Genomic DNA, 26,612 nt, shown 5'->3' with positions numbered 1-26,612 from the left:
TCTCTCCAACCTGTTATAAAAAGCTGAATAAAGTCATTGGTGTTTTACCTGCAGAATGAAGAATTTGCACATAAAGTAGAAAACCTGGGCATTTTGAGGGTTTTTCTCAAATGCTGTAAGCCACACGTCACATGCTTTTTCCATCTGGCCAGTCCGCAAGTACAAACCAACTAGTGCTTCTAGCAGACGACAGTCAATGGGGTTTAGTTTCAAGAGTGATTTACAAAGCTCAATAGCAGCTTCCCACCTTGAATGAAAACAGTGAAAAAAAGGAATTACTTATCTTATTTTAAAAAAAGACAGTGACCTAGAAGAAGAACTTCCAAGACAATCTTGTGAACTATTACACTCTTTCCTATTACCTATTCTTTTTTAATCATAACATTAGGCATGAACCGCCTTTCTTAGTGCTGCTATATTCATCTGTGTTAATACCAGAAAAATGGGAAATTGTCACTCACCATGCATTTTTGTACAAAGGATTGTATTCAACTAAATTTTACTCAGAGGAGACCTATTTCAATTAATTGCCTTGGCTAACTTGCAGCAATTAATTATAGTGGTTCTACTCTGAGTAAAACCTAGTTGAATATAACCCATAATGCTTAACACAGCATATAAAAAATAGCAATTCTGCAAGTGACTTACCTTTCTAACAGCTGTTGCAAAATGACCATGTTTCTATATAGTGGAAGACAGAGAACTACTCTTTCATCAGCTGCAGAATCCTCACTGGTGCATGACTGGATGGCATCTAAAAACAAGCAAACATCAAGTAAGATTACACATTCACAAATACAAAGCTTTACCACAGAAAACGCTTATAAGTTAATGTATAAATACACCTGTATTTTTTTGGGGGGGGGTTTGGGGGATGGGGAGACAATGTAGTCCTGCATTTCATTTCAGTCATTGTGCTTTAGTTAGGTATAAAATAATTTCAGAGTTTCTTTAAGAGATGAAGATGTAAATTATCCAAGCTGACAAAATTAAGTTTTCAGATCCCATTACAAAAATACCAACTAAAAATAATATCTGAGTTATTTCATGAAGAAAGCAACAAAGCCAGTCACTGATTATTCCCAAAGCATTTTTAATGAACATTTGAAGTATTTCCTTTGTGTACATACATGTGCATTACTGAACATGCAGGATCACAGTAGGAAGCTGTCTCTTAGTTCAGTTACTTATTGTAAACAGATTCCTCTTACTATTATTTACTACTGCCTTCCCTGCTTGATGCGCTCACAAGCCCCTTTTGCCCTTCCCACATTCTTGACCAACCCCCCTCCCTTTATCCCTACACACACACATACACACACACACACGCCTATCCTTCCACAGCTCACTCAAGCCCTCCCCCCTTTGGAAGGAGGGGGAGGCCCTTCACCCAGCTGCTTGCTAAAAAACAAACTAAAGGGCCCTTTCCTTTAAACCAGTGTTTCCCAGCCTTGGGTCTCCAGCTGTTTTTGGACTACAACTCCCATCATCCCTAGCTAGTAAGACCAGTGGTCAGGGATGATGGGAATTGGAGACCCAAGGTTGGGAAACACTGCTTTAAATCTATCTGCTGGTGCATTTAAGCGAGGGGAGAAGGAACTTCCCCCAACAACATGCTAAACTTCAAGATGAAGGGCCTCCCAGCATCCATTCAACAGCTCACCCCAACCAGCCTGCCGTTCTTCACGCTGCAGTTTGTATGGCTAACAATGCTGCAAACATTACGTTTTTTAAACCTATAGGAAGAAATTCTCAAGCCAGTCTGCACGATCCACTACAATAAACTGTCCTGCTGCAAAATACATGGATTCTACTCAGAAGCAAGCTCCATGGGATTGGTCCCAGATGACTTGTAAGGATAGAAGTCATGGCTTCTCCTATATATGCTAAACGTAAGCAAACTGCCTCTGAATCAGTGAAGACCACAAGAGACTACACATCGAAAAGCAAAAGTCCACTGCATATGTAACCATAGCACAATTATTTTAGATATTCTATCAATATTAATTCAAAAAATAAACCACAGCTGAATTTAAATGGGTAACCTCACCTTCAAACACAGCTAACAAAGTATCAGGATCAGCTTTCACATCTTCAATTGTTTTCCAAGGTATTAAAAAAGGCTCCTTCTTCATTATTTTTGAAGGGTTGCTATTGGCAGGATCATAGAACTTGATGGGGAGATCGCCAAACTCTATTAGATGTATATAGGATAACCAAGCTAAGCAGCGGTCACTTATGGTGAGATGTTGCACCAAAACTGGTTCACTTTCTGACTTCAGTGCATTCTGCGGAGAAGAAAGTTATATGATGATTAAATCTGACAGCTTAAATAATGGGCAGCCTTGCAATATTATGTCTAGTCATAGAAATATATTCTAGCAATCAAGCTTGAATGTTTTGTTTCACTAAACAGATCCCATGGTCACAATTGGGGAATTCCAGGTTTTAGAAATTTGCCTATAAGAAATCTTATAAGTAGGAGCATTTGTTCTGTATCCAAGACTCACATTTTCTTAAAAAATGCTTTAAGGTTTTATTACAATTAAGCAGCATATAAATGTTGTGAAATAAATAAATTTGCAGTTAAAACTATTTCTACAAGAACTGAGATGGCAGAAGACACAAATGTTGAAAACTGTATGCAACGGCCATATATTACACTGTTAGGCCATGTGACAAAGGAACATTTAATCACAGACAGTAGTAAAGACTACTGAAGTCCCTGCTCCCTAGAACACCCAGTAAAAATGGTGGACATTTTGTAATCTTATATATTTACAAGCATATTTTCATAACTGTAGGGAAGCACACTTTGGTCCGTGTGAAACTGCTCTCATTTGCTACTGAATAGTGCAGCAGGGACATTGCCTTCAAACTAGATATATAGGACAAAACAGCAATGGATGCCAAGGCCAAAAATCACTTTGATGAAAATATAACCACCATAACATGACATACATAAGCAAGTACCTGGAATAACGCAACAGCATTTTGATATTTCCCAGTAAAAAGGCTTAGGTGAACTCTATACAGCAACATCTCCAGCAAGTGAAAGGACCGAAGATCCAGATTCTCTTCACATTTTGGACTCTCCATCAGGAACTGTAGCATTCTCCCACATACATAATCCTTTCCATCAAATGAGTTTTCCAGATTTAGAAACTGAATGGCAGTTAAGAAAGATAAAACATTTGAGGATTCATCTCATTTTGTTTCGGGATCTAAAGAGCTGTGTGCAAGTGTCTAAAGCGCTTCGGTGTATGCACAGAGACATTCCAGAGGTTTGCTTTCAACTACAGCCAGTTGCAATGTATCACATATTATCCTGGAGGCATGATGTTGGGGGGAAAGTTTGGATGCAAGGTAATGTGAAAGGAACCCCTAACAGGCATCCATTTGTCTGGTACATTTTATGGGATTCTATATTCCCTGTGGCAGGAAAAAAGGAAATCCTTAGTTTAATTTTTTTTTTTTGTAAAAGTTCTTTTTGAGCTTTAAAGCTATTTCGTGGAAGCCTTCAAATTAAACATACATGGAAGTGAGATGTAGTGTGCTAATATGTACTAACTTCATAATTACTACATATAGCTTTTCCAGTGATCAGACTTACTGTCCACCAAATCTTGTAAGTAGGAGCATATTCCACTGCAGTCTCACACATTTCTTGCACCTCTTCCTTAATTCCTCTTTTTGAAAATAGCTTGAGGTAATGACACCAGACTTCAGAATTTTCTTTGTTATTTTCTAGTGCTCGAGCCAGGACATTTAAAGCAGAATCCAAGCGTTCGGAGGATGATCTTCAATAAGAAAGGAAAGCAATACATTCATTTTCACATTCTCAGTTTCATGGTACAATGCCAAGGCATGCACATGCATTTCCCCTTCAGAAGCTCTCTGCACTTCATACATACTTCCCCTTCAGAAGCTCTCTGCACTTCATACACTTTTTCTCTTCCGTATTTAAAACAGTTTGAGGGATTTGAAATGCAGCAGTGAGAGGAAGAACAGGGAACTTGCACGGTAACTCTAAGGCACTTGTGGATGGTAAAGTACAACTGCAGTTTGTTGCCAATACTCTCAGACACCTGCTGGTTCCTGATGTAAATGTAAAACATCTGAAAATGACTTCTACCATCTTGCTTAAGGAGTTTTCCATTTTATCATCATGAATTAAGAAAACCAACCTTAGAAATCCAATCAATTGTATCCTTCATTTTTCTTAAAATGAACCCTCTTTTTACTATTTCCATGCTGAAATGAAGCACTTTAAAGCATAATAATAATTTATTATGCTTACTCTGGACTGTGCACAACAAAAGAGCAAATCAATTCCACTCCCCATTGCTTTAAAATAATAACCTATTTGTACATTGGCCAAAGAAACAAAGAGTCCTTTGATGTTAGCGACAAAGCTTGCTTCCAACAGCACAGGTGAGAAGCTTGAGACAAAAAGTGCAACTGATTTGTTTGCAAAAAAAGAATTACCCACCCTTCATTTTGATTCAGATATTTGTAGGCCAATTTGATCCAAAGCTGAACGTTATATGGGTTTTCAAGTACACTTGCTTCCAGGTTTGAAATGTCGTCGGTCTCATTTGTAAAATACCTAACATCATCAGGAGTCACAACAGCATCCAGAGCGGGAAGATTTATTCTGTTCTGTACTGCGGGAGCTGCAAATACAAACAATTCTCTTTTTTTAAGGATTGTCACAACTTTCATGATTTGAAATCCAACTTTCAGCAAGTTATTACTTCAGTGTGAATAAAAAGCAAGCTACTGAAAGCCAAACATACTGATAAACAGTAGTATGTATGCGCGCACAGAGTAATTGTTATGGCAAAATAAACTGAGTTACTTTTGTCTAATATTCTATTAGAATTTTATTTAAACATTCTTATTTTTTTCTTATCGTTACGTGAGTCAGTGCTGAATCATGAGTGACAGCAGTGCAAGACGTTCAGGACACTTTTTTCCAGTTAATGTGACTGACTCAGGCACAGGACTGACCACTAAGCCAACACAGTGCCTACAGATACACATATACTTGCAGAGGCCTTTCCTAGCTCCAGCAGGATCCTGCAACAACCTGCCCCCGGCTGAAATTAGGCATCAAGGAAGTCTTCCATTGTAGGCAATAGAATGATTTTTTCAAACCTAAGTTTCACTGGGTCTGTGTGGAAATGGTGCCACCTACCTGTGACACCAGCTCTATATGCCTCTACTGTATCAGTTTTATCATTACAGTGGTGCCTCGCAAGACGAAATTAATTCGTTCCGCAAGTTTTTTCTTCTTGCGAGTTTTTCGTCTTGCGAAGCACGGTTTCCCATAGGAATGCATTGAAAATCAATTAATGCGTTCCTATGGAGACCGCTTGCCAGGCTGGCAGTGCAGAGAAGGGCTTTTCTCCCCACCGCAAGCCTTCAGGACAGGTACGGGAACAGAGGGGAAGGCGCGCAGCGCTTCTCCTCTGTTCCTGGGGCTTGCGGTGGGAGGAGGGTTTTTCCTCCCCACGCCAACATTCAGAACAGCATTCTGAAAGTTGGCGGTGGGAAGGAAAACCCTCCTCCCACTGCAAGTCTTCAGGACAGCCATCCGAAGGCTGGCGCGTGGAGGTCTCTCCGCCCCACCGCCAGCCTTCGGAGCAGCCATCCCAAGGCTGGCGGCGGGAGGAGGTCTCTCCGCCCCACCGCCAGCCTTCTGAGCAGCCATCCCCAGGCTGGCGGCGGGAGGAGGTCTCTCCGCCCCACCGCCAGCCTTCGGAGGAGGTCCGAGGACAGTGGGGAAGACGCGCTGCGCTTCCCCGCTGTCCCGGAGATTTCCCTATGGGCTTTCGTCTTGCGAAGGAAGCCCATAGGGAAATTCGTTTTGCGAAGCGCCTCCAAAACGGAAAACCCTTTCGTCTAGCGGGTTTTCCGTCTTGCGAGGTGTTCGTCTTGCGGGGCACCACTGTACAAGGCAAATAAAGAGAGGAGACAAGTAAATGTGTTCGAGTACATTTTTTTTGCCCTCTTTCAAAATTACTCTTAACATTCCAGATTTAGTTGCATAATAATTAATGCTACCATATTTAATAGGTCCAGAAGACTGTTCCTCTTCACTGCTGATATCACTGTCCAAATGAGTTTTTTCCCAGTGCTTAGGTCTCCATTTCCTTTTGTCTTTCCAAGTTGTAAACGGAGGGGCTATTTGCAAGAGAGATTAAATTGAAGTATACATTAAATTCTTTACATCATGTTTTATCATCAAAGCAAATCTTGCTTATCCAGCTACAAGTTTTTTTAAAAACTCCACTGAATACTGCTGTAGACTGGATCTTGAGATATTAAAGAAGTTACTTACTGTGACCTTTGCTTTCATTGACATTACTAGCAAGAAGAACAGCCATTTGATCCATTGCCATGCGATCTTTGTTTACACCAAACAGTTTTTCAACATATTTTTCTGAAATAAGATGGTAGCAATATCTAAGACATATCGTTATCAGTAATTTACAACTATATGCATTCATACTGTATATCCATGACCAAATCCACAGAACTCTGATGAAACTTATAACACTACAAATTGTTTCAAAATGGTGGCATCAATGTCCATCAATACAACTGCAAATACTTTTCACTTTTATTATCTTTTGCTGAAAGCTTACACAGCTGAAAAGTAAAAAGCATCTACAGATTTACACATGACAGCAGAAGGTTGAATCACACTTTGTTTAATATTAATATAGTGCAGAGTGAAAGCATGCATTAGGAAGCAGCTTGCTTCCTTAACTTTTGGCTATGAAGCTAGAATACCTAATTGCGGAACTAAATTGCCTTGCTGGCAAGACCAACAAGCAACATACCTGTTGCTGTGCTTATCTCTTCATCAGTGCTTTTCTCTGAACAGCCTATCAGAGCTAAATTGTACGAAAGAACATCCTCAAACAGCTGTCTTCGGCTGAGAGTGCAATCTTTCATGTGTTGCCTGAAATAAAAAATAATCCCACTTAAAAATCAACCAAAGACTCTGTGAACATCATACCTAAAGTAAGTGAATGTTATTTTCAAACAGCATTTAAAACATTTCCAGAAACTCTAATAAATGTGCAGCTGCAAGCCAAGTGTATACAAGACAGGATAGTGTACATATGCACTCTAATACTCAGGTGCCACTACTACTCACAAGGACTGACTTCAGTAACCCTGGTGTATTACAGAACACATCTCAAACTTTTTATTACTCAAAATCAAAGTGAACTTTGAAGAGCATCTCTGACATAATGCACCTCATGTTCAAATGTTAGCTGTCATCTGAGAAGTTTAAATAAGGTCACACAGTTATGTCAATATGATACGGCTACTAGCAGCTGAATACAAGTGTTTTGAGGGCAGGGTCCAGCCATTCAGGCAACCAATTTGTAATTCCCAATTCAATCCAGTGAACAGGTATAATAATAATAATAATAATAATAATAATAATAATAATAATAATAATAATAGATTTTAAATACCATGCAACATCAAAACTGAAGAATGTATAAAATGAGAATTGATGAGGAGACTAAATGGGTTATTTTAACACTTCTAACGGACTGCAAATTAGGAGTGCTCTATAAAACACACACAAATAGCAATGACTTTCTTTTCCTGTAGGTGTCCCCAACCCACTCCACTCCATTAAGGCTTCTCCAAGAGCCTTGCTTCAAAACCCTAACTATGGGAGAAAGGATCGCTGGGCATTTAACCATGCATATTATTTCTTGGCTAGGTGAAAGGGAACGTGCTTTGGGGCTTTGGCTGCTGGCAGTTCAGAATACTGACTATTGCTCCTGGGTATGTAAGTTCTTACCATTATAGTGGTACCTCTGATTATGAACTTAATTCGTTCCAGAGGTCTGTTCTTAAGTTGAAACTGTTCTTATCCTGAGGCATGCTTTCGCTAATGGGGCCTCCCGCTGTGCACACACCTCCGGCGCACGTTCACATCCTGGGGCAAAGTTCGCAACCAGAAGCAGCTACTTCCGGGTTAGCGGAGCTCGTAACCTGAAGCATTCGTAACCAGAGGTACCACTGTACTGATATCTTTAAATGTACCCCAGGTTCATTTCTTTTTATGCACAGACCAGGACACATCTGTTTGTATAACAAAGGGCAGGGATTCCCTCCACTGCCATGGCCAAAAAAGCCATCTGTGTACCTTTCCCCTCATTCCCATCCTTTCCAGGATACAAAAGTGAAACAGATTATTCAATGAACTCTCCTTTTCTTTTAACATAAGCAACAAACAAAAATATTTCTTAATCAAAAGACAAATTTGCTTGGAATCCCAAAGGAATAGCCTCTGCAGTAGAGATCATTCAATTAAAGAAATATGAGGTGAAGGGGAGAATCACTCACCATCGACAATCATCATCATTGCATGTACCCGTTAGATCAAAACGGCAGAAACACTGTTTAGGCTCAATCATATTGCTGTAGGATACTGAACTGAGGTAAAGCTTTTCTTTTGTTCGAAAATAGGGACTAAACCTAAGCAAAGTAACAACATGAGATGTTAATATATCCAGGCCAATAAAATTAGCTCATGGTTAACACACAAACATGTACTAACGGTACTAAAATTGAACTTCACTTTTCGAAGATAATCATAACCATAAGCAGATATGTAGTACCACCTGCTGTTCATCCCAAAAGGGAATAGAAGCTTGTTTTTCTTTCATCCACAAAAGTATTTAAGACCAAGTCAGCTGGTAGTTCTTAATTCTTACCACCCACTTTTAAGAAATAACTCTGTATTCTATATGTATTTTGTAGCTGTTTTTGTTTTTTGTTTACATGTGTATGTGTCCTCTTCATGTAATGCATTTAAATTGTCTACAGTTTGGTGTTTGTGGTTCTAAATGAAAGTCCAATAATTACAAATGCAAGAGCGATTTAGCAACATTTGCTACCAAACTCATTTCTCACATCTGCAGAGCTCTTCCTCTTCAAGGATCATAAACGCAGCTATAGTCCTACAGCTCTGTTCTCCATTGCTACTCCAAAGCTCACCATTCTTTTATATAAAGGAGTTTACAACAGAAATCTCCAACCATACTCAAAGCCGCAATGCAACATAGCATCCTTAATCAACTCAGTATTCATACCTGTAGGATTTAAAAACAAGAAGTGGGCTATGATAAGGTCCAAACGGATATGGCTTCCCTTCTGTTTGTTTACTTGGAGCTGTGAAAGGGTCCACATCCACTTTTATTTCCTAGGGGAAAGATACAATATATAACCATACAGAGACTCAAGCCACAGTAATTCATTAAAAAAAACTTGATCTTTTAGTATTAAATAGTACACTGAATTACCTGCCCATGTAAGTTTTCTTCATTAGAAACCGTAAGCATGACATTTTCTCTCAAGAGATCTTTTAAGCCATCAGCTTTCCCATAAAGTTTTTTCAGTTCATCAATATTCAGACCCAAAAAGAGCTCGGGTTGTTCTAGTGCCTTTTTAGAAAGTTTGCTTGAAGTTTCTTGCTTGGGGGTGTCAACATGCTTAAGGTTAGGTTTAGTAGAAGAATTTGATTCTCTGAAAGACCTCCTTCGTTCTCTGGTGGAATTGGACGAAATTTCATCATCACAATAATTCTCTTCTGTATCTAATGTCAGTTTGTCTTGTGTCAGATCATGAAGGGAAGGTTGAGGTAGTGCAAATTCAGGTTCCTCTTCTGTAACAGGAAGAATATTTGATCGGTCCTTAGTCTGATGGGCATGGGCCTCCTTCAGCTGCTGAATTTTTAGAGCATATTCATACTGTAGTTGCTGCAATCTTTTTTTCTCCAGTGCAATCAGCTCTGCTGAATGTTTCTTGGGGCTTGACGAAGGAGATTTCTCCAATTTCAATATTTTGTTTGGCTGCCAAGAAACACACTCAAAATTCTTAATACTTCACATTTACAGTCAAAATAAATAAATAAATAAATACACACTTCTGACTAGCTTTGTAGTTTAAATTCTTACCAGACAATTCACACATACAAATGGGAAAAACAGAGCATAATTTACCAGTGGTATAACTATTAGGGTTTCAATTAATCTATGTCATTTCAAGTATATTTCCAAGAACCCACAATTTTGCTCTCCGTGGGAAGAGCTAATTCAGTCCTTAGCAAAGGTGACAAACCGCAGGCTCTCCCCCAACTTAGACTAGCGGGGAGAGGGGATGGATAATCCAAAGCCCAGCCTGGAATTTGTTTTGACTCTATGCATGTCAGGTGCCTGGAACATGTGCACTTAGCCTACAAATACAGAAACAACCTCCAAACTGATCTGTTTGCTTCCCAGCAAGGGCACAGACTAAGCCAGTCTCTGCATCCTCCATGCAGCTCCAAGCTGGTGGGAGCAGATGGAGTTTGTCTCTGTTCTAATGGGATATTGCGAGCACCTGACAAACTCTAAGCCAAGCCTCCAGCTCTGCCTCCTATTGTCCATCTGAGCTGGCAGAAAGAAGTGTGTGGCCTTGAATACATAATGACAGCTTTTTCTTTGCACTTACTAGGCAAGCCTTTACCCTGCTGAGCTCAGTACTACCTAGAGAGCAGGGGCATGTTTTCAGATAGTACAGAATCCCTCACACTGCCTTCCCCAGTTCTAACCTTAGGTCTGAAATGGGCAGAGGGGGATTGTCTCTGACATCGTGCTGTATTTCAGAGGCTCAGCATAAAGTGAAATGTCAACAAGCTTTTAGGTACAGTAGTGTAAGTTTTAATATTCAAATCTGTTGAACATGATCTCTGAAAGCTATGATTTCCCAGAATGGACCCAACAGTTGAGGTGCATTTCATGGGATTTTTGACTTTTTAATAGTAAGGATAATAAATGAGCACAAAGATCCCTGTGCCGGATCACAAATTGAATTTGAAAATCTCACTTTCAAATTCCATGTGGCAAGGATGGGTGCCCTTTGAGAAAGAACTCCAAACCCTCCTTAGCACGCAGAAAAAGTAGAATGCTACTTGGATTGTGGCCAGTGTTCATAATGCAACAATCCCTTATGCTTTCTCCAAGAACTGAGAACTGGTATTATAAAGCACAGGTGTATTTGGAAGTTCATTTCAGCTCTTGGTTAATATTCTTGTTTTCTGGTCTACAATCTGTAACAACGGAAGTCCATTAAATACAATGATAGCTTCTTTAACACTAAGTTTTCAAGGCTATACTTACTCCAAAATGATCATATTCAAGTTTTCGTTTTCCAAGTTCTTTGCTAGCCAGTGCTTTCGCTCGAGCAAGCTCTTCTCCATATTTTAATGCTAGCGCTTTTTTTGCTGTTACTCGTTGCTGTACTCTGTGGATCTGAAATATTTATGCATTCTTCAGATGTCACGTTTGAACCCAAGCATGGATATAAACCAAATAAGCTAACAAATTAGTCTGAAATATATCTAGTAAAAAATGACTGCCCTAAAACACTACAGTTAAACAAGCATGTTTTATAGTGCTATAGAAAAAGACAACTTACTTGTTCCTGAAGCTTCTTCAAGAACACTTTATTAGCATTTAATATCTTCTCTGCTGCTTGCAGCTGCTCATTAAGTTTTGCAATCTTGCTTTCAGCAAGACGAACAGACTCTTTCTTTTTTGCCTCTTGCTGCAATAGATGTTTCAACACAGATTCATCCTTCATCAAGAGAAGTCTAAAGAAAAGAAAATGGAGTTCAAATTTCACCTATATTCATTTCTAGATACAAAAGCTGTATGAAATTAGAGCCACCATCTAAACTGTTCAAAGTATCTAGGTATTATTTAAGTTTATATTAAGGTTATTGTTGGGGGATTCTTAATGCTGTGAAGCTGCAGTGAGCATTATACAGTGGTGCCTCGCAAGACGAAATTAATCCGTTCCGTGATTTTCTTCGTCTAGCGGTTTTTTCGTCTTGCGATGCACGGTTTTCCATAGGAATGCATTGAAAATCAATTAATGCGTTCCTATGGAAACCGCCTTCCCCCGACCTCTTCTGGCGGGCATTTTAAAATCGCCCGGGACAGCAGAGGACTTCTCCGCTGTCCGGGGCGATTTAAAAGCCCCTGGGAAGGCAAGCAGGGGGGACAAAGACTTTTGCCCCCCCGCCTGCCTTCAGAAGAGGTCCAGGACAGGCTTCGCGGACCTCTCCGCAAGCAGCGGGAGCGCTCCTTGCGGAGAGTTGCCAGCGCGCCCAGGCTTCGCGGCCCGCCGCCCGGCTTCGAGACATCGTTCCGATGCCGGGCGGCGGGGGGAGGCTTTCCCGCCCCAAGCCGGGCGGCGGGGGGAGGCGTTCCCGCCTCGCCGCCGGGCATCGGGGCATCGTTCCGATGCCGGGCGGCGGGGGGAGGCGTTCCCGCCTCGCCGCCCGGCATCGGAGCATCCTTCCGAAGCCCGGCGGCGGGGGGAGACTTTCCCGCCTCGCCGCCCGGCATCGGGGCATCCTTCCGAAGCCCGGCGGCGGGGGGAGACTTTCCCGCCTCGCCGCCGGGCATCGGGGCATCGTTCCGATGCCGGGCGGCGGGGGGAGACTTTCCCGCCTCGCCGCCGGGCATCGGGGCATCGTTCCGATGCCGGGCGGCGGGGGGAGGCGTTCCCGCCTCGCCGCCGGGCATCGGGGCATCGTTCCGATGCCGGGCGGCGGGGGGAGGCTTTCCCGCCTCGCCGCCGGGCATCGGGGCATCGTTCCGATGCCGGGCGACGGGGGGAGGCTTTCCCGCCTCGCCGCCGGGCATCGGGGCATCGTTCCGATGCCGGGCGGCGGGGGGAGGCTTTCCCGCCTCGCCGCCGGGCATCGGGGCATCGTTCCGATGCCGGGCGCCGGGGGGAGACTTTCCCGCCTCGCTGCCCGGCATCGGGGCATCCTTCCGAAGCCCGGCGGCGGGAGGAGGTGTCCCCGCCCCGCCGCCAGGCTTCGGAGGAGGTCCGAGGACAGCGGGGAAGACGCGCTGCGCTTCCCCACTGTCCCGGAGATTTCCCTATGGGCTGTCGTCTTGCGAAGCAAGCCCATAGGGAAATTCGTCTTGCGAAGCGCCTCCAAAACGGAAAACCCTTTCGTCTAGCGGGTTTTCCGTCTTGCGAGGCGTTCGTCTTGCGGGGCACCACTGTACTGGGGTGGGAAGGCACAGGCAGAAAAACAGAGAAGCGGAGAGCTGGTGGGGAGATCACCACTGCAGTTTCCCAGCAGACAAGGAAAGCTGCTTGTGAAGGAGCAGCACCATTCAAGATCCAATCCTTCTGCTTAGCAGGAAGTCCCAATCATGCATGGTCCTGCTCCTTCATGAGCAACGTCTCTGCACACAAGTTAAGGGGCGGATCAGAGACAAGGGTAGAGCGAGGATGGCTGCTGGGGAGAGGCATCGGGGACGAAAACTAAGGAGCCAGGATCAGGGAGCACAGCACCCAAACAGGCTGCCCCCAACCAGCAAAAGGCAAACAAATAAGAAGACGACTAAATGAGCTTCTTTAAAGCTGTTGTTTTATTTTCACTGGTGGAACGCTCTGTCACAAGAGACTAGGGCCCTGCGGGACCTGACATCCTTCCGCAGGGCCTGCAAGACAGAGTTGTTCCACCAGGCCTTTGGTCAGGGCGCAGCCTGACTCCCTCCTCTGGCAACCTGCTTAGAATCTTGCTTAATTAGTTGCCATTAATTTGATTTTAATTGATTTTTATAATGTAATATTTTTAGAATGTGTGAATATTTGATTGTTTGATTGTTGATTGTTGTTAGCCGCCCTGAGCCCGGCTTCGGCTGGGGAGGGCGGGATATAAATAAAATTTATTATTATTATTATTATAAGGAAAGTCATTCTCTCATAGTATTTTGTTCATAGGCAGGTCCAGCTGTTTCGATATCTAAATCCACTTGTATGTGTAGCATAGTACGGGTGCAAAGTTCTCATGTTCAGATAAGGGAATTTTTACATAATGAGTGGACAGATAGTGGGACCTGCATGTAGTTAAAGTGAAGTGTCCCAAACACACAAACAACACATACTAACCATTGCTACGGAGGGTTACCATTAAGATGAGGAGACTTACTTGTGTTTTTTGAGTTTTGCCTCTGCATCTGTAACTTGTTTTGTTACTATTGCTATCCTACCAACCCCATCAACTTCAACGTCAGAGTTTGCTGGTGATGAACTTGTCTTCAAGGGTTCAGATATTATCAGGCGTTGTTTCTCCCTGCTAAAATATTCAAGACACATTATTTTCAAAACTTCAGTTTTCAGACAAAAATCTGAAGCTTATTTTCCAAGAAAGATTTGTTATCACTACCACTTTGAATTAGAACAGCTCACAAGATAATTTATAAATAAAACCAAAGCTTTAAATAAACAAAATAGAATAATTTAAAAAGATGGATGACTACATCAGGCCACTGATTTTTAAATCAGTCAGTTTTTGGCTAACAACTCAAGTGCTTTTCTTGATTTTCACTGTGCGAAGCCCAAATACCTGGCAATCTCTTCTTTTAGGAGTCTGTATTCAATCTTTTTATCTTCTGGTAAGGCCTCTGGGGTTCTTACAGGGTTGTTTTCTTTTTCAGATTTTAAAGGTGCTTTGGGTTTTGATGCCTGTAACAGAAGAATCCAACACTGTTATATATAGGAACCAAAATAAAAAACTGAAATTATTGAAGAAAGGGAAATTGGATTTACCACAGTTTCTTTCTATCTAGAAGACAGGATTAACACTACTGATTCAGAAAGCAGGGTCAACCAACTTTGCCTCTTTTAAAAGGAGACTTCCTCTCCAGTTTTGGAAAGGAAAAAAAACTTGAGTAAGAACAAACTAAGTGTAAGACTTGAGGAAAAAATGGGCCATCCACAAGGGAACCGGAATAGCCAGGGAAATATAAGGGAAAAGTAAGTAGCAAAAAGACACTTTCAAAAGGATATTATGAGTCCAAGTTATAGCTTATTTTAACAGGATACAACTTGCCCCCACAGCCACCCAAAAGTCAAATCCTTCTCTAGTGCTGGCAAGATCTTACATGCTCTCCTACCTAGCTATGAAGATTCCTTCTGTAAAGTTATGTCCAACTTGTCTTTTTCATTTAATGGGAGAAGACCAGGCAGAACAAGGATACTCTGAAGCAGAACCACATTCCGCAGTGGGTTCCAGAGTAAACAGACTATTATGGGCAATTCTCTGGAAAACCTGCCGTGGCACACACCTACTGAAAGAGGCACACTGCTGGAGCCCAAAGTAAATACGCATTGACTATCTCATATCCCCAATTAAAAATGAGGGCCAGGACAAGAAAGCAGTGCAGTGCAGTGCTGCCGACTCCTGTGCTCAACTAGCAGTCTTCACCAGCAAGTGTGTGAAACAGGACCTCCTTCACTGAATGAGAACATGAGAAAGGAGACCTGGAGCTCTGACAGGTGATCTGCTTATTGTATAGCTACCCAAAGGGATCAGTGAGAACAAGCACTAAGCTCCTGCTTTCACATCAGGTGCAGGGAGGAAAATAAGACAAAATGTACTTAAAGATAAAAGGCTGGCAATGACTTTCACTCCTTGTCAGAAGGCGGGCTCAAGGACTGGGATGAACTCTTGTCTGAAAGGAATAATTTGTTTCTCCTAACTTCTGAACCAATTAAATCTACCCATACCTTCCAACATTTCTCCAATAAAAATAGGGATGTCCCATTCCATAACGTTAATTTTACTATTTATATCCCACACATCTTACTGGGTTGCCCCAGCCACTCTGGGCTGCTTCCAACATATATAAAAACATAATAAAACATTTTTTTAAAAAACCCTCCCTATACAGGATTGCCTTCAGGCGGCTTGGGGGTCAGATAACGCCATACCCTCCAACATTTCTCCAATGAAAACAGGGGTGTCCCAAGGAAAAGCAGGACATTCCAGGATCAAATCAGAAACCAGGACAGCTTCTCTAAATCAGGGACGTCCCTAGAAAATAGGGACACTTGGAGGGTTTGACCTTCCTGTTCTCCTCCCTATAGACAAGGAAGTCTGTTTTACACATCTGGCCATTGCAGTACACAGCAAATGCAGGTTAAGATTTTAAAAAACTGCGTTTCATGTGCTCTTTTCAAATAATGTCATTTCCACATCCATTTTATTTACCTCTACAGTCCTTCGAGCTTCTTTGATCATAGATTCTAGGCCACCAAACACACTAGCAGCAGAGATGGGTTGTTCTGCATCTGATTCACTGTCATCTGAATCATTCAGTGTAACCACGACTGACTTGTGCTTTGGAAGCTAAAGAATTAAAAGGTTAAATAATTTTGAGTGAGCAATACTCTTAAGAATAGTGGTGTTGTTCTTCTTTGAAAGAAACCATACACAGGAACCAACCTAACCCACCTCCAAAATGCTACTGTCCCCAGCTGCCGAATCAGCACAAACCTAGGATTTTGCATGTTAGTTTCTTGCCCTACTTTGGCAATGTTTACCTCAAGCATGATGCACCTTCCTATATGAAGCCAAGTAAAACATATTTCATTACCGTAATCACTGTTCGTGGGAGTCTTGGTACTCTAATAATCTTTGTGTTCTTTACACGAGGTTGAGAAACAGTGTTAATACTGACGGCTGAAAGATTGCTTCTTGGCACGGCATGGGAGTTATTGGGGAAAGGCGGTGAAGGTGGACCACTATTACTTGAGTTCTCCTATAAATAAATAAATAATCAGAAAAGCCACTGTGAAAGGCTTTCAAATATTTAAATACACAAATGCTGCAAAAACGTAACACAAATATAACCTGCTCAACCTGTTAGAAGCTGCCATTTTAGAAGGCATCGATTTTTAACGACAACATAAGACACTGAACATGGAAATGGCTACCATCAGCGGTAAGCAAAGTAATCGTTGCTCAGATTTCAACCATGTCAAATGTCATAATCCTACTAATTATCCAGCTGAAATAGCTGGGACAATACCAAACAAGTGAGAGGCAACTTGTTCAGTTTACAGCAAATTTAACCCTAACCAACAGAACTTTAAACTCCTTTTAAGGTTAAAGAACAGATTACGCTGGTTAAAGAACTGTATACGACCTTCAAGTTGTCCAGTCACACTTTTGTTTTTCCAAACTAACACAAAAAACTTTTCTGTTGTAAGGGTAACTTTTCTGGTGTAATGCACCAGGGCTGACATCTAGTGGCTATATTCAGAAGTGAGAAATACCTCCGGTTTGAAAGCTCGTTTGTTTGCTAGAGATTTAAGTAGCTCTTCTCGTAGCAACATTTCTTCCTCCTCCTCCTCATCTGCAAATGGCGGTTTGGGTGGCTGTTCAGGTTCTTCAGGTGGAAGTGGAGGAAGGGGTGGTAGTGGCTCAAGAGAAGCACTTGAAATACCTTCCACATACAACTGGCTACCTAGTGGCAAAGCCTTAGAACATTGGAAAGGAAAAGAGAAATAGCTTAATTACTACTTGACCTTCACAAATAGTGTGCCAAGCACATCTGGCTCATGCTACGGTTCAATACAAAACATCAGCAACTCCAAAAGCCAAGATACTGCAGTTGAAAATCAAGATTTTCCAAGGCAGAAAATAACAGAGAATGACTTGCTTATTCAAAACCATTAGTCGCCAGTACTAGACTGCACTAAGCAGTTGAACTTACTCCCAGGTAAGTGATTTTAATTATTCATTTTAGTTCCTTAAATAACATTTAAGCAACACAACTCTAAAAACGCACAAAAGTTTAGTAGTAAGTAGCTATATACTGACTGGGGATTTTTTAATTTATATTTCCAGTAGAAGAAATAGGTAGCACAGGATATAGAAACTCAGTGAGTATTAGTAATAGCATTAATCAGTAATAAGAGTGGGACTAGAAATAATTTTGATCCAGGCCAAGTCCCATTTCAATATATACTAGAAGAAATAACTTCCAAGACAGCCTGAAGGGATGCACACAAAAGAGAAGCGCATCATAATTTAAAGATAAGCTGGTCTAACAATATTTCTGGTTTCAAATGTTTCTACTTCAAAACGACCATCTTGAAAAAGCACTTACTGAAATCTGTGCTGCAAGAGGCAGTGTTATTTGTGGAATGGTAGGAGAAAAGTATCCAGCAGGGCATTCAAAATACGGAGGCTGCACTGGAGATGATGCTACAAAAGGATTGTGGAAAGCAAAAAATAAAAGGTTACACTAGGCAAGATTTTATTTATATAACCTTTATATACAGTCGTACCTTGGAAGTCGAACGGAATCCATTCCAGAAGTCCATTCGACTGTCAAAACCAAAGCGTGGCTTCTGATTGGCTGCAGATAGCTCCTGCAGCCAATCAGAAGCCGCAGAAACCCTGTTAGATGTTCGGCTTCCAAAAATAGTTCACAAACCAAAATAGTCACTTCTGTTTGCGACGTTCATGAGCCAAAACTTTCAAGAACTAAGTTGTTAGAAAACCAAGGTACAACTGTACTTCAATTCATAAAAACCATCAAGACCCAAACAATAGAATAAGCAGTAATTTCTCTCATCACATACTGCTCCTGCTCTTATGCTGGGTCAGCTATTGAATTTTTTATTTTTCATGTAGCAGCCATAACAATAGATAAATGAGTAAATAAAACAGTATAACACAAGCTTTAATTATGGCTTCATTAGGAAATCAGCAAAAATAAAATGTTATAATCCACACATTAGGTAAATTAACACTTACCAGGAGAGTTAGTTTCACTTTCTGTGTCCATGGCAACTTCATCGTAATTATCATATTGATAGATTCCTCCTGCACTCTCCGTAGATTGCTTATCTATTGACCGTCTCAAGTCTTTATCTGAAGACTACACAAAAAACAAGTTTGGTTAGCCTCAGATATATTTTATTTCCTTTCTTAAACACATGCAATGCTGCCTGTTTTGCCTCAAATAGCTGCCCACTTGCAGGAAGAAAAGCTATAGGAAAGATAGCAGTGGCAAACTACTGACTCCTATTTACTGGATCTTCTCTCGTAACAACTGTGGTTTCAGTAAGGGACAGCAAGCAGCAGAATAGTTTGTTTTTACAAAACACTGCATTTTTCAAAGCTACCAAGTCATACTGTAATTATTTTTAAGTGTGTGGGAAGGCAAATCTCCCAACCATTTCCAACCTGCAAAAAAATGAATTATTATGATCGCCTGGGTCATGACAACAGAATGGTACAGTTGGCATCAGCATATGGCATGGCAAATGTCAGCCTCTTTTTAAAAAATCACTGAGTGCTGATTGAAGCAGCTACAGCTGCTGCTACTGTAATTATCCTTGTCTCCAATGTCCCCGGGCTTCTTTCCTCCCTGGGGTGTACATCAGGTGTGAGACCCAACTAGCAGCATTGCAAGAAAGAGGGAGTGAGCCACGGACAGAGAAATGCCTTTACAATCCTAGGCAGGTGCCCATCAGTGGAAATAGGCCAGGAAGCCCAGAGTAGTACAGAGTGCAGTGCTTTTCCTCTGTTGCTGACTGGCCACTGCTGCTCCCCCCCCCCCCATCCAGGTGACTAACTATGGTGCAAAGCTTGTTTCAATATTTTAATGTTGTATTTTAATTTTGTTTTTAAGTTGTAATCATTCAACTTGTTTTTATTATTGCTTGTAAGCCGCTCTGAGCCCGGCCTTGGCTGGGGAGGGCGGGGTATAAATAAAAAATAATTATTATTATCATTATTATTATGATTATTATTATTATTCTGGGTAGGGAGAGAAGTTGTCAAGGTGGTCAGCCAGTAGTGGCAGGGGAAGCACTGCTATCTGTGTTCCTCTAGGGTCCCCAGTCCCTCAAAATTAAATTCTTTCCAAACACTCAATGGAGCACCAGGATATAAAGAAAACTGAAAGGAACAGGCCCCAGAGGAGGCATTCCTTTTCTGCTGGTGCCCACAGTAACTTAAGTGACAGTTCCTCATTCTCAATCTTGTGTTGCCGGGGGGGGGGGGGGTGCTCTGCAAAGGGCATTTGGCAGAGAGCCTTCTCAAAGCTGTAGCTGACCCTGCGAAAACCTAGTTGTAGGACTTGAACTCCACCGTCAGCCATGAATTCATATTATGGACTCAAAATGAACTTAAAACTACTTCAGATTCTCCTCTGGGGAAGAATGTGCTACAGTCAGAAATATAGTTGGAGGGATTGAGGAATTTCTGCAATTTCTCACTGTTACAACACCTTGCACATCCAGTCACTGCTTTTATTCCCCAATGAAAACACAAATGGAAATAATCCCTTGTGCTTTCAGGATGCAATTTTACACAAGTGCTTGTGGCACTGCTCACAACAGAAAATTCTCAAATCACGGATATTTACACCACCATTCCTAATCAACTTAAAAACATGACTAACAAAATTAGTTTAATATTTACAGTGCCTCAGCACAGTTGCCACTAATCGTTAAGGCCTCACTATTTACTAGTGAGAATTTTATGCCTAATTTGGTCTTCCTACTCATCTGTATCAATTGCCATTTGTAATTCCTTTGACAACCATCAACGACTTTCAGTTTTTTAATGTGTATAATATACTTGAATTTAAAAGTTCTCTTTTTCCAGATTGCTCAGCATTTTTTGCTTACATAGCACTACCAAAGGTTTTACAACCCTTATTTCATAAAGCCCAGCAAACTAGAGAAGATGGTCAGTATTTCTGATAGAAAGCAGGCTGAAAGAAAGCAAGTTATCCAGGACTATTATGTCTATATCCAAGGAGAGCCAAGATCCTCAAGTCCTAATCTAATCCTATCAGATCATGGGTCACCAAGATGAGCAAACCCCACCCCACCCCCAACAGCAACATTAATTACACAAGTACATCCATGTTAAAGCCATATTCCATGCCTGTCAATTTACCTTGCTTCTTGATCTTGCCTTGCTTCCAACCAGCTTCATAAACCTATTATACTGTTCTTCTTGATTTGAAAGATCACGGATTTTTCTTATTTCCTCTTCCCTTTTCCTTCTCTCCTCCTCCTCTTCTTGTTTCCGTTGTTCCTCTTCCTTCTGACGCCTTTCTTGTTCCTTCTGTTGTTGCAGTTTTTTCCACACTTTTGTTTGCTGTTTCCTCAGTGCTTGCTTAGCTTTAAATAAGAGTATTGATTACTTATACTTAGTTTTCCAAAGAAACACAACAAATCTATGGAGAAAGTAAGCTGTCAAATATTGAACATTATAGATCTGAACTTGGAAAGCCACTGCTCACCAATTTAACCATTTACCTGCAGTGCTGGTTTTTTTGGTCGAATGCGATTTTGTGCTGGTTTTGATCTTTTGTGGTACATTTTTTGCCTTTGTAAGTTTTTCCTTGCTTTCTTTCATCACTTGTTGCTCTTTCTGTTGCCACTTTTTACTGGCAGACTGCAAAGCTAGTAGTCTTAGCTGCAACTCTGACACCTCCTCCTCTTCATCAAGCAATTTCTTTTGTGAAATGAAAAGCACAAACACACTTCACTTCTTTGTTCATCATTAAACTGATATTTTTTGAAGGTTTTGACTAAAAAAAATTCACTCTATGCAAAACACTAGTTACAGTACCCACAGGATGGTTTTCAAACCCTACAGACAGAATCCTAAAACATTTTACTCAGGCATCAGCCACATTTAACACTGTAGGACTTGCTTTGAAACAACATACATAGGATTGCACTGTAAGTATACATTAGGCTAAAGCTAAATTTTAAGTGACTGATTTTGCAGCTGGAAAAAACAAGTGGCTTCACTTACCTTCTCTACTGCAGCATCTGGTGGGCTAAGATTTTGTTCTCCTTGCTCTTTTTCATCTACTGCTTAAAAATATAAATGATATATTTTATCAAGCACAATGACAAAGTAAATGAATTTAAGCATGCAAAGGAACAGTCATATTATACATAAATTTCTAACATGTATAGTAAGCAGAATAGTAAGCTGCAAAATCTATATGCCAGGTTCTTTTACTCTTTCCATGGTCCCAATTTATACTTGCCCTGTGTGCAAAAGCAAGCACACATTCCCTTAAGTTCCTGTCTTCCTCTCTTATTTTATTATTACATTACACAAGAGATGTACTTCATACTGGGGAAAACTCATGCTCCCTGGTCACCTTAATACTTCCACTAATTCTGTGACGCAGTCTGAAGGCCTGGAAGCATCAGCATCACAGTGTGAGAGAAACTCAAGCAGAGGGTCCCAGGCACCCCCAAACTCATTATCAAGATCAGCTCAAGACCTCAACTCATAGAGCAACACTGCAGATTCCAAACTATCTACTCTTACAGTCAGGTCCAGGCTTGGTTTGTCCACACTACTATTGTAAAGAATGCTTGCTATGCCCTCAAATGAAACATGCAGCATTTCCAACAGCGAAAAGGTAGAAAAATAGATAAACATCTCTCCTCCAGTACTAAACAGCACTCTAGATTCAATCTGTACCAAGTTCCCAGGCAAACAATGGTCAAGGAATGGAAAGATAAAACAGAAGTGCATGCCAAAGTTATCAAACAAATGAGGGGATGGAATTCCCCCTGCACATTATTTTTACAATGTATTTTTAATAGATGTTAGATTGTTGTTTGATTCTCTTTTTATTCTTGGCTGCATTTACTTGAGTTATATTCTGTTAGTAAAACAAGATATAAACATTCTTAAGAAATGTTGCATTTTCAAAGCACTTCTCTGTTTACCAGTAATAAAAGTTAAATAAAAACAACAAACTGTAATCTGTGCCAACATTACAACGTCTCTAAAAATGCGAGCTACTCTGTCACAAGAAAAAGCAGTTTTAAAAATTACAGAAAGGATAAAATCATGAGTTTATTACACATAAAGAACAATTACCTTGACTGGCATCCAGTATTTCAGTTTTCTGTGACACTTGTTTTACTCCATCTTTCACTTTTTTCAACTTGCTCCTCTCAGCTAGGGTTGGCAGTTTTTGCCTGAGAGGCTTCAGTTCAAATGCCTGAAAGGTTAACACTTTATTCTTCTCCTCAGGAGACACTTCATTTACAGCATCCTTTGTAATACTGATATTTTCTGCAGATACTTGGTCCTCAGGACTGGCCATTTCATCGTTGCCTTGCTGAGCAGTTTCCTCTTTGTTATTCAGAGCCAGTTTCTCATCTTTGTTAATATATTCAAGTTCTAGTTGAATCTGCTTATATTTCAACAACAGATCCTCAAAACTCTCTTCAACAGAGTTATCATTCTTAGATGAATAGTTCTGCTTTCTAGATGGAGATTTTCCAAAGCTTTTGGCTAATTTATTTATTAAGAAAATAGTCTAGAGTACATTTGTCACTTGCACCATTGTAAGGAAGTGATCAAAAGCATATAGCCACTGAAACCTTTCATTCCAAACAGCAATTCAATCATGTTTCAACATGCAGGAGATAATACATACAACTTCCATGTTTACTCACACAGTGCTTCCTTACAAGATTCTGCAGTAAGTGAAGCGGCATTCTCTTGTCCTCTTCCCAAACATCTGACGCCAGGCATTGCAACCACCCCTTTGAAGAGGTTTCCTGACCTCAATTCCACTGCCACAACCAGTTTGGTTTCTTTCCCTCCTGGGACACGCCAACTCTCATTATACACATCCCAGATGATTTCCTCCCCTAAAGTATTTCTGATCACAATCTTAAATGTTAGCAATACACAACTACTTCTGGCTGGCCTCTTTCATATTTAAATAAGCTGGTGACAGATCTACTTAAGTATAAGGGGTCAAAAAAACTTAGTTTTGTGAATTTTGATACTTTAGGCAGTATCCAACTAAACAATTCTGCTAGCACAAGGACTTCCAGATGTGCAACAGAGCTTTCTCTACCTCTGCTTGTAACCCATAACAGCCTCTAGTACAGAGTCTGAAGCAGGCATGTCCAAAGTCTGTTTCGGGGGCCTAATCCGGCCCGTTGGTTGGTTTAATCCCACCCGTGTGGCTGTTTATTTCATGGGGTAAACTTCAATCCTAAAAGAAACTCAACAACTTCAATCCTTAAAAAAGGCCAACAACTGTGGTCGGCCCCCACGGCCCTTCACTTCATCAAATCTGGCCCTCTTTGAAAAAGATCTGGACACCACTGAAACTGCCCTCAGTTATGACACAGATATACCTTAAGGCTGTGTGCACTCTGTGCTAAAAATAATTGAGTCCATTTTTTGTATATGTAAAATTATTTGGATTTGTATATATAGACCTCTTCTTTTTATACTTTATTCTACTACTGCTTTATCTGCAAATGTTCTGGTTTTCCCTAAATATGGGCAACCAGTAGTGCAGGCACAGCTGCTCACCTCTAACTACTAGCAGTATTAAGCTATCACAGGCCTGATTTCACTAGACATTGCCTGCACTTTCAAATATGTCTTCACAACGATAAGAGACCAGAAAGTTGTTTCTGTTAAATGAAACTCCATATACTCAGGAAGCTAAATTCTGTGGCCAGTATGATTTTATGTGCTTTCTTCATTCCCCTAGAACTAGGGCTTCAGGGTTTTAATTAGCTGCCTACACAGTACTTCATTACAGTGGTTCTTTTGAACAACTGCCTCTGATTGGAAAGCATCCTAAAATACATTGGAACAGAATCCAATGGTGTTTCAAAAACAGAAGCTTACTCATGTGTTACGCCAGCTATGCATTGAGGAGCTAATAGGAGTTAGTCCAAAACAAGAGCCCCAGGTTGGGCAATTCTGATCTAACAGAAAACCAATAGCCGTCAAGGGGTAAAAGCTAGCCAAAACAGACTTCCACACTGAGCCAGTCATAGGCTTGCATTGCAACATGTTGAACTCAGCTTGTAGTGACAGAGTTACATGCAGAGACTGGAAGGCAAAATCCATTTTCTTTTTCCTAAGTTTCTTTCCTCCAGTGATCACAAGAAGGAATACATTGGGTTGTCCTGTTTTATTCTCACAACCACTTAACAGGATAAGGCAAAGCTGAAAAGACAGCAACTCACCATCCAGGACAATCTGGACTAAGCAGTGTCAACATTCCAAGTCCACCACTCTATTTACCATACCACAAGCTTAATTTGGCCATTGAAGCAAGTTATCTGCTTCTAAATAGAATGCAACCCAAGAGAAACAGAAGCAACTCCTTGTGTCATCTTTTGAAGAATAAAACTGGGAGATGAGTAAAAATATACAGTAGCACCAATTGAGAAGCCTCAGCTTTTATCCTATTCTCTATTTACATAATTCCATAAAGACACAGAGATACATATGAGGAAATTACTACATGCAGCTCACACAGAACAAACTAAACAGTTCTCTGTATGCCCCCACAATATGCCTTTTTTATTCTTTCAGTTCATTGTTCAGACAATGGGCAAAACTGAAACTAGTAAACTGGACGAGAACCACGCCCTAGACAATGTGTAACTAAAGAATATGACTCTAGTAGTGAACTTAAATTCAGTTTTTAAAAGTTACTTGTTCAAATAATAAATGTGAAAGATATTAATCACTGATGGAATTTCTGACAATGATCAGCTACTCAAGCAATAGAGTACTTGAATATACATTTAAATTTAATAACAAACATAAGCAATCTCCAATTTCTGCTATCTAACTGCAGCTCTGACACGAGCATACAGTACATTCATTGCTTGTAAGTTCCGCTTGCCTCCATTCGGTCTTGTCTGGAGATACTAAAAGCTTTTATCAACTTATGCTGTTATGTTACCTGCAGCCATACCTAGATGGAAACTGCCTGGGAATAGTTACACATGCTCTAGTAACCTCCGATTTACATTACTGCAATTGAAAAGGGTCTGGAAACTGCAGCTGGTCCAATATAGGACAGCAAAGCTTTTAACTGGGATATGTTAGCATGTTAATTATGTTATTGTTTTATCAGCTGTACTGTCTCCCAGTCAGTTTCTGGGATCAAAGTGCTGTTTTTAAATATTAGACCAGACATGGGAAACTTGTGGCCCTCCAGATGTTGGTGGCTTCCATTTCCCAGCAGCCTCAGTTAACATGGCTAACCAAAAGATCCCTCTCACAGGTCCTGCTCAAGGTGCCTCCATTTAGACAGGCAGCAACCATGAACTGTAGAACACTCTATCCAGAGAGACTCATGCAGGCCTAGCATATTCTTTATTGCCGTTCTGGCACCAGGTAAATAAACTTCTATTTTCCCTGTGCCTTTACAAACAAAATGTGATTGTACTAATTATTTTTGTGGGTTTTATTTTATTTTTTGTCATCTGGCTTTAAGCTTGTCTCCACCAGAAATTTTAGACAGTATGCTGTTCTCTGATAGTATTTAAATTGCCGGACAGCTTGAGAATGTTATTGGGCAGCCTTATTTAAATATCCTTCATTTTCTGTCCTTTCACCTGTGGCCAACGTTTTCACTTATTTTCTCAAACAGCTACAGCACAGGCACCCTGCTACACAACAAACAACATAATCTTTTCAAACATAAGCCCTAGGAGTTCAATGGGATGTACTCCTAGGATGGCCACCATAATGAATGTAATCTTTTGGGCATTATTCATAAGTAAACATGCTTTAAAAACTGGATGAAAATGATAACATTTCAATAGTACTTTTTAAAGGTACCATTTTAGTACATAGTACTAAATACTGATGCAAGAATTGCATGTTTCCGTTCCTCACCCTCAAAAGAAAGGGGGAACTATTCCCCCTATGC

The 26,612-nt window shown here is 40.8% G+C and overlaps 1 protein-coding gene across 5 annotated transcripts in view; it reads right to left on the bottom strand.

The window, feature by feature from the left end:
- Positions 1-26,612, bottom strand: part of ZFC3H1 (zinc finger C3H1-type containing) — a 36,036-nt gene that overhangs the window by 7,948 nt on the left and 1,476 nt on the right. For 4 of the 5 annotated variants that reach the window (XR_014160778.1, XR_014160779.1, XR_014160780.1 and 1 more), the window contains exons 2-26: positions 22,781-23,200; positions 21,689-21,750; positions 21,184-21,382; positions 20,819-21,045; positions 18,662-18,785; positions 18,009-18,106; positions 17,173-17,376; positions 16,491-16,655; positions 16,106-16,243; positions 14,459-14,577; positions 14,042-14,188; positions 11,500-11,674; positions 11,202-11,333; positions 9,345-9,893; positions 9,135-9,244; positions 8,386-8,517; positions 6,852-6,973; positions 6,347-6,448; positions 6,070-6,189; positions 4,493-4,676; positions 3,614-3,800; positions 2,974-3,165; positions 2,051-2,288; positions 649-754; positions 49-247 (exon numbers count right to left, since the gene is read on the bottom strand). Coding sequence is in view for 2 of the 5 variants with exons in the window: in XM_081878742.1 (XP_081734868.1) it covers positions 49-247; positions 649-754; positions 2,051-2,288; positions 2,974-3,165; positions 3,614-3,800; positions 4,493-4,676; positions 6,070-6,189; positions 6,347-6,448; positions 6,852-6,973; positions 8,386-8,517; positions 9,135-9,244; positions 9,345-9,893; positions 11,202-11,333; positions 11,500-11,674; positions 14,042-14,188; positions 14,459-14,577; positions 16,106-16,243; positions 16,491-16,655; positions 17,173-17,376; positions 18,009-18,106; positions 18,662-18,785; positions 20,819-21,045; positions 21,184-21,382; positions 21,689-21,750; positions 22,781-23,200 (4,451 nt within the window). In the remaining 3 variants the exon portion in view is untranslated. The remainder of the gene's footprint in view (positions 1-48; positions 248-648; positions 755-2,050; positions 2,289-2,973; positions 3,166-3,613; positions 3,801-4,492; positions 4,677-6,069; positions 6,190-6,346; positions 6,449-6,851; positions 6,974-8,385; positions 8,518-9,134; positions 9,245-9,344; positions 9,894-11,201; positions 11,334-11,499; positions 11,675-14,041; positions 14,189-14,458; positions 14,578-16,105; positions 16,244-16,490; positions 16,656-17,172; positions 17,377-18,008; positions 18,107-18,661; positions 18,786-20,818; positions 21,046-21,183; positions 21,383-21,688; positions 21,751-22,780; positions 23,201-26,612) is intronic. The other variant, XM_081878743.1, reaches the window with a different exon arrangement.

This window comes from Podarcis erhardii (assembly GCF_964252035.2).
Source record: "Podarcis erhardii genome assembly, chromosome: 10".
In the NCBI taxonomy this organism is placed as follows: Eukaryota; Metazoa; Chordata; class Lepidosauria; order Squamata; family Lacertidae; genus Podarcis; species Podarcis erhardii.
Note: the sequence above shows the minus strand (reverse complement) of the source record. Positions and strands in the feature narration are given on the sequence as shown.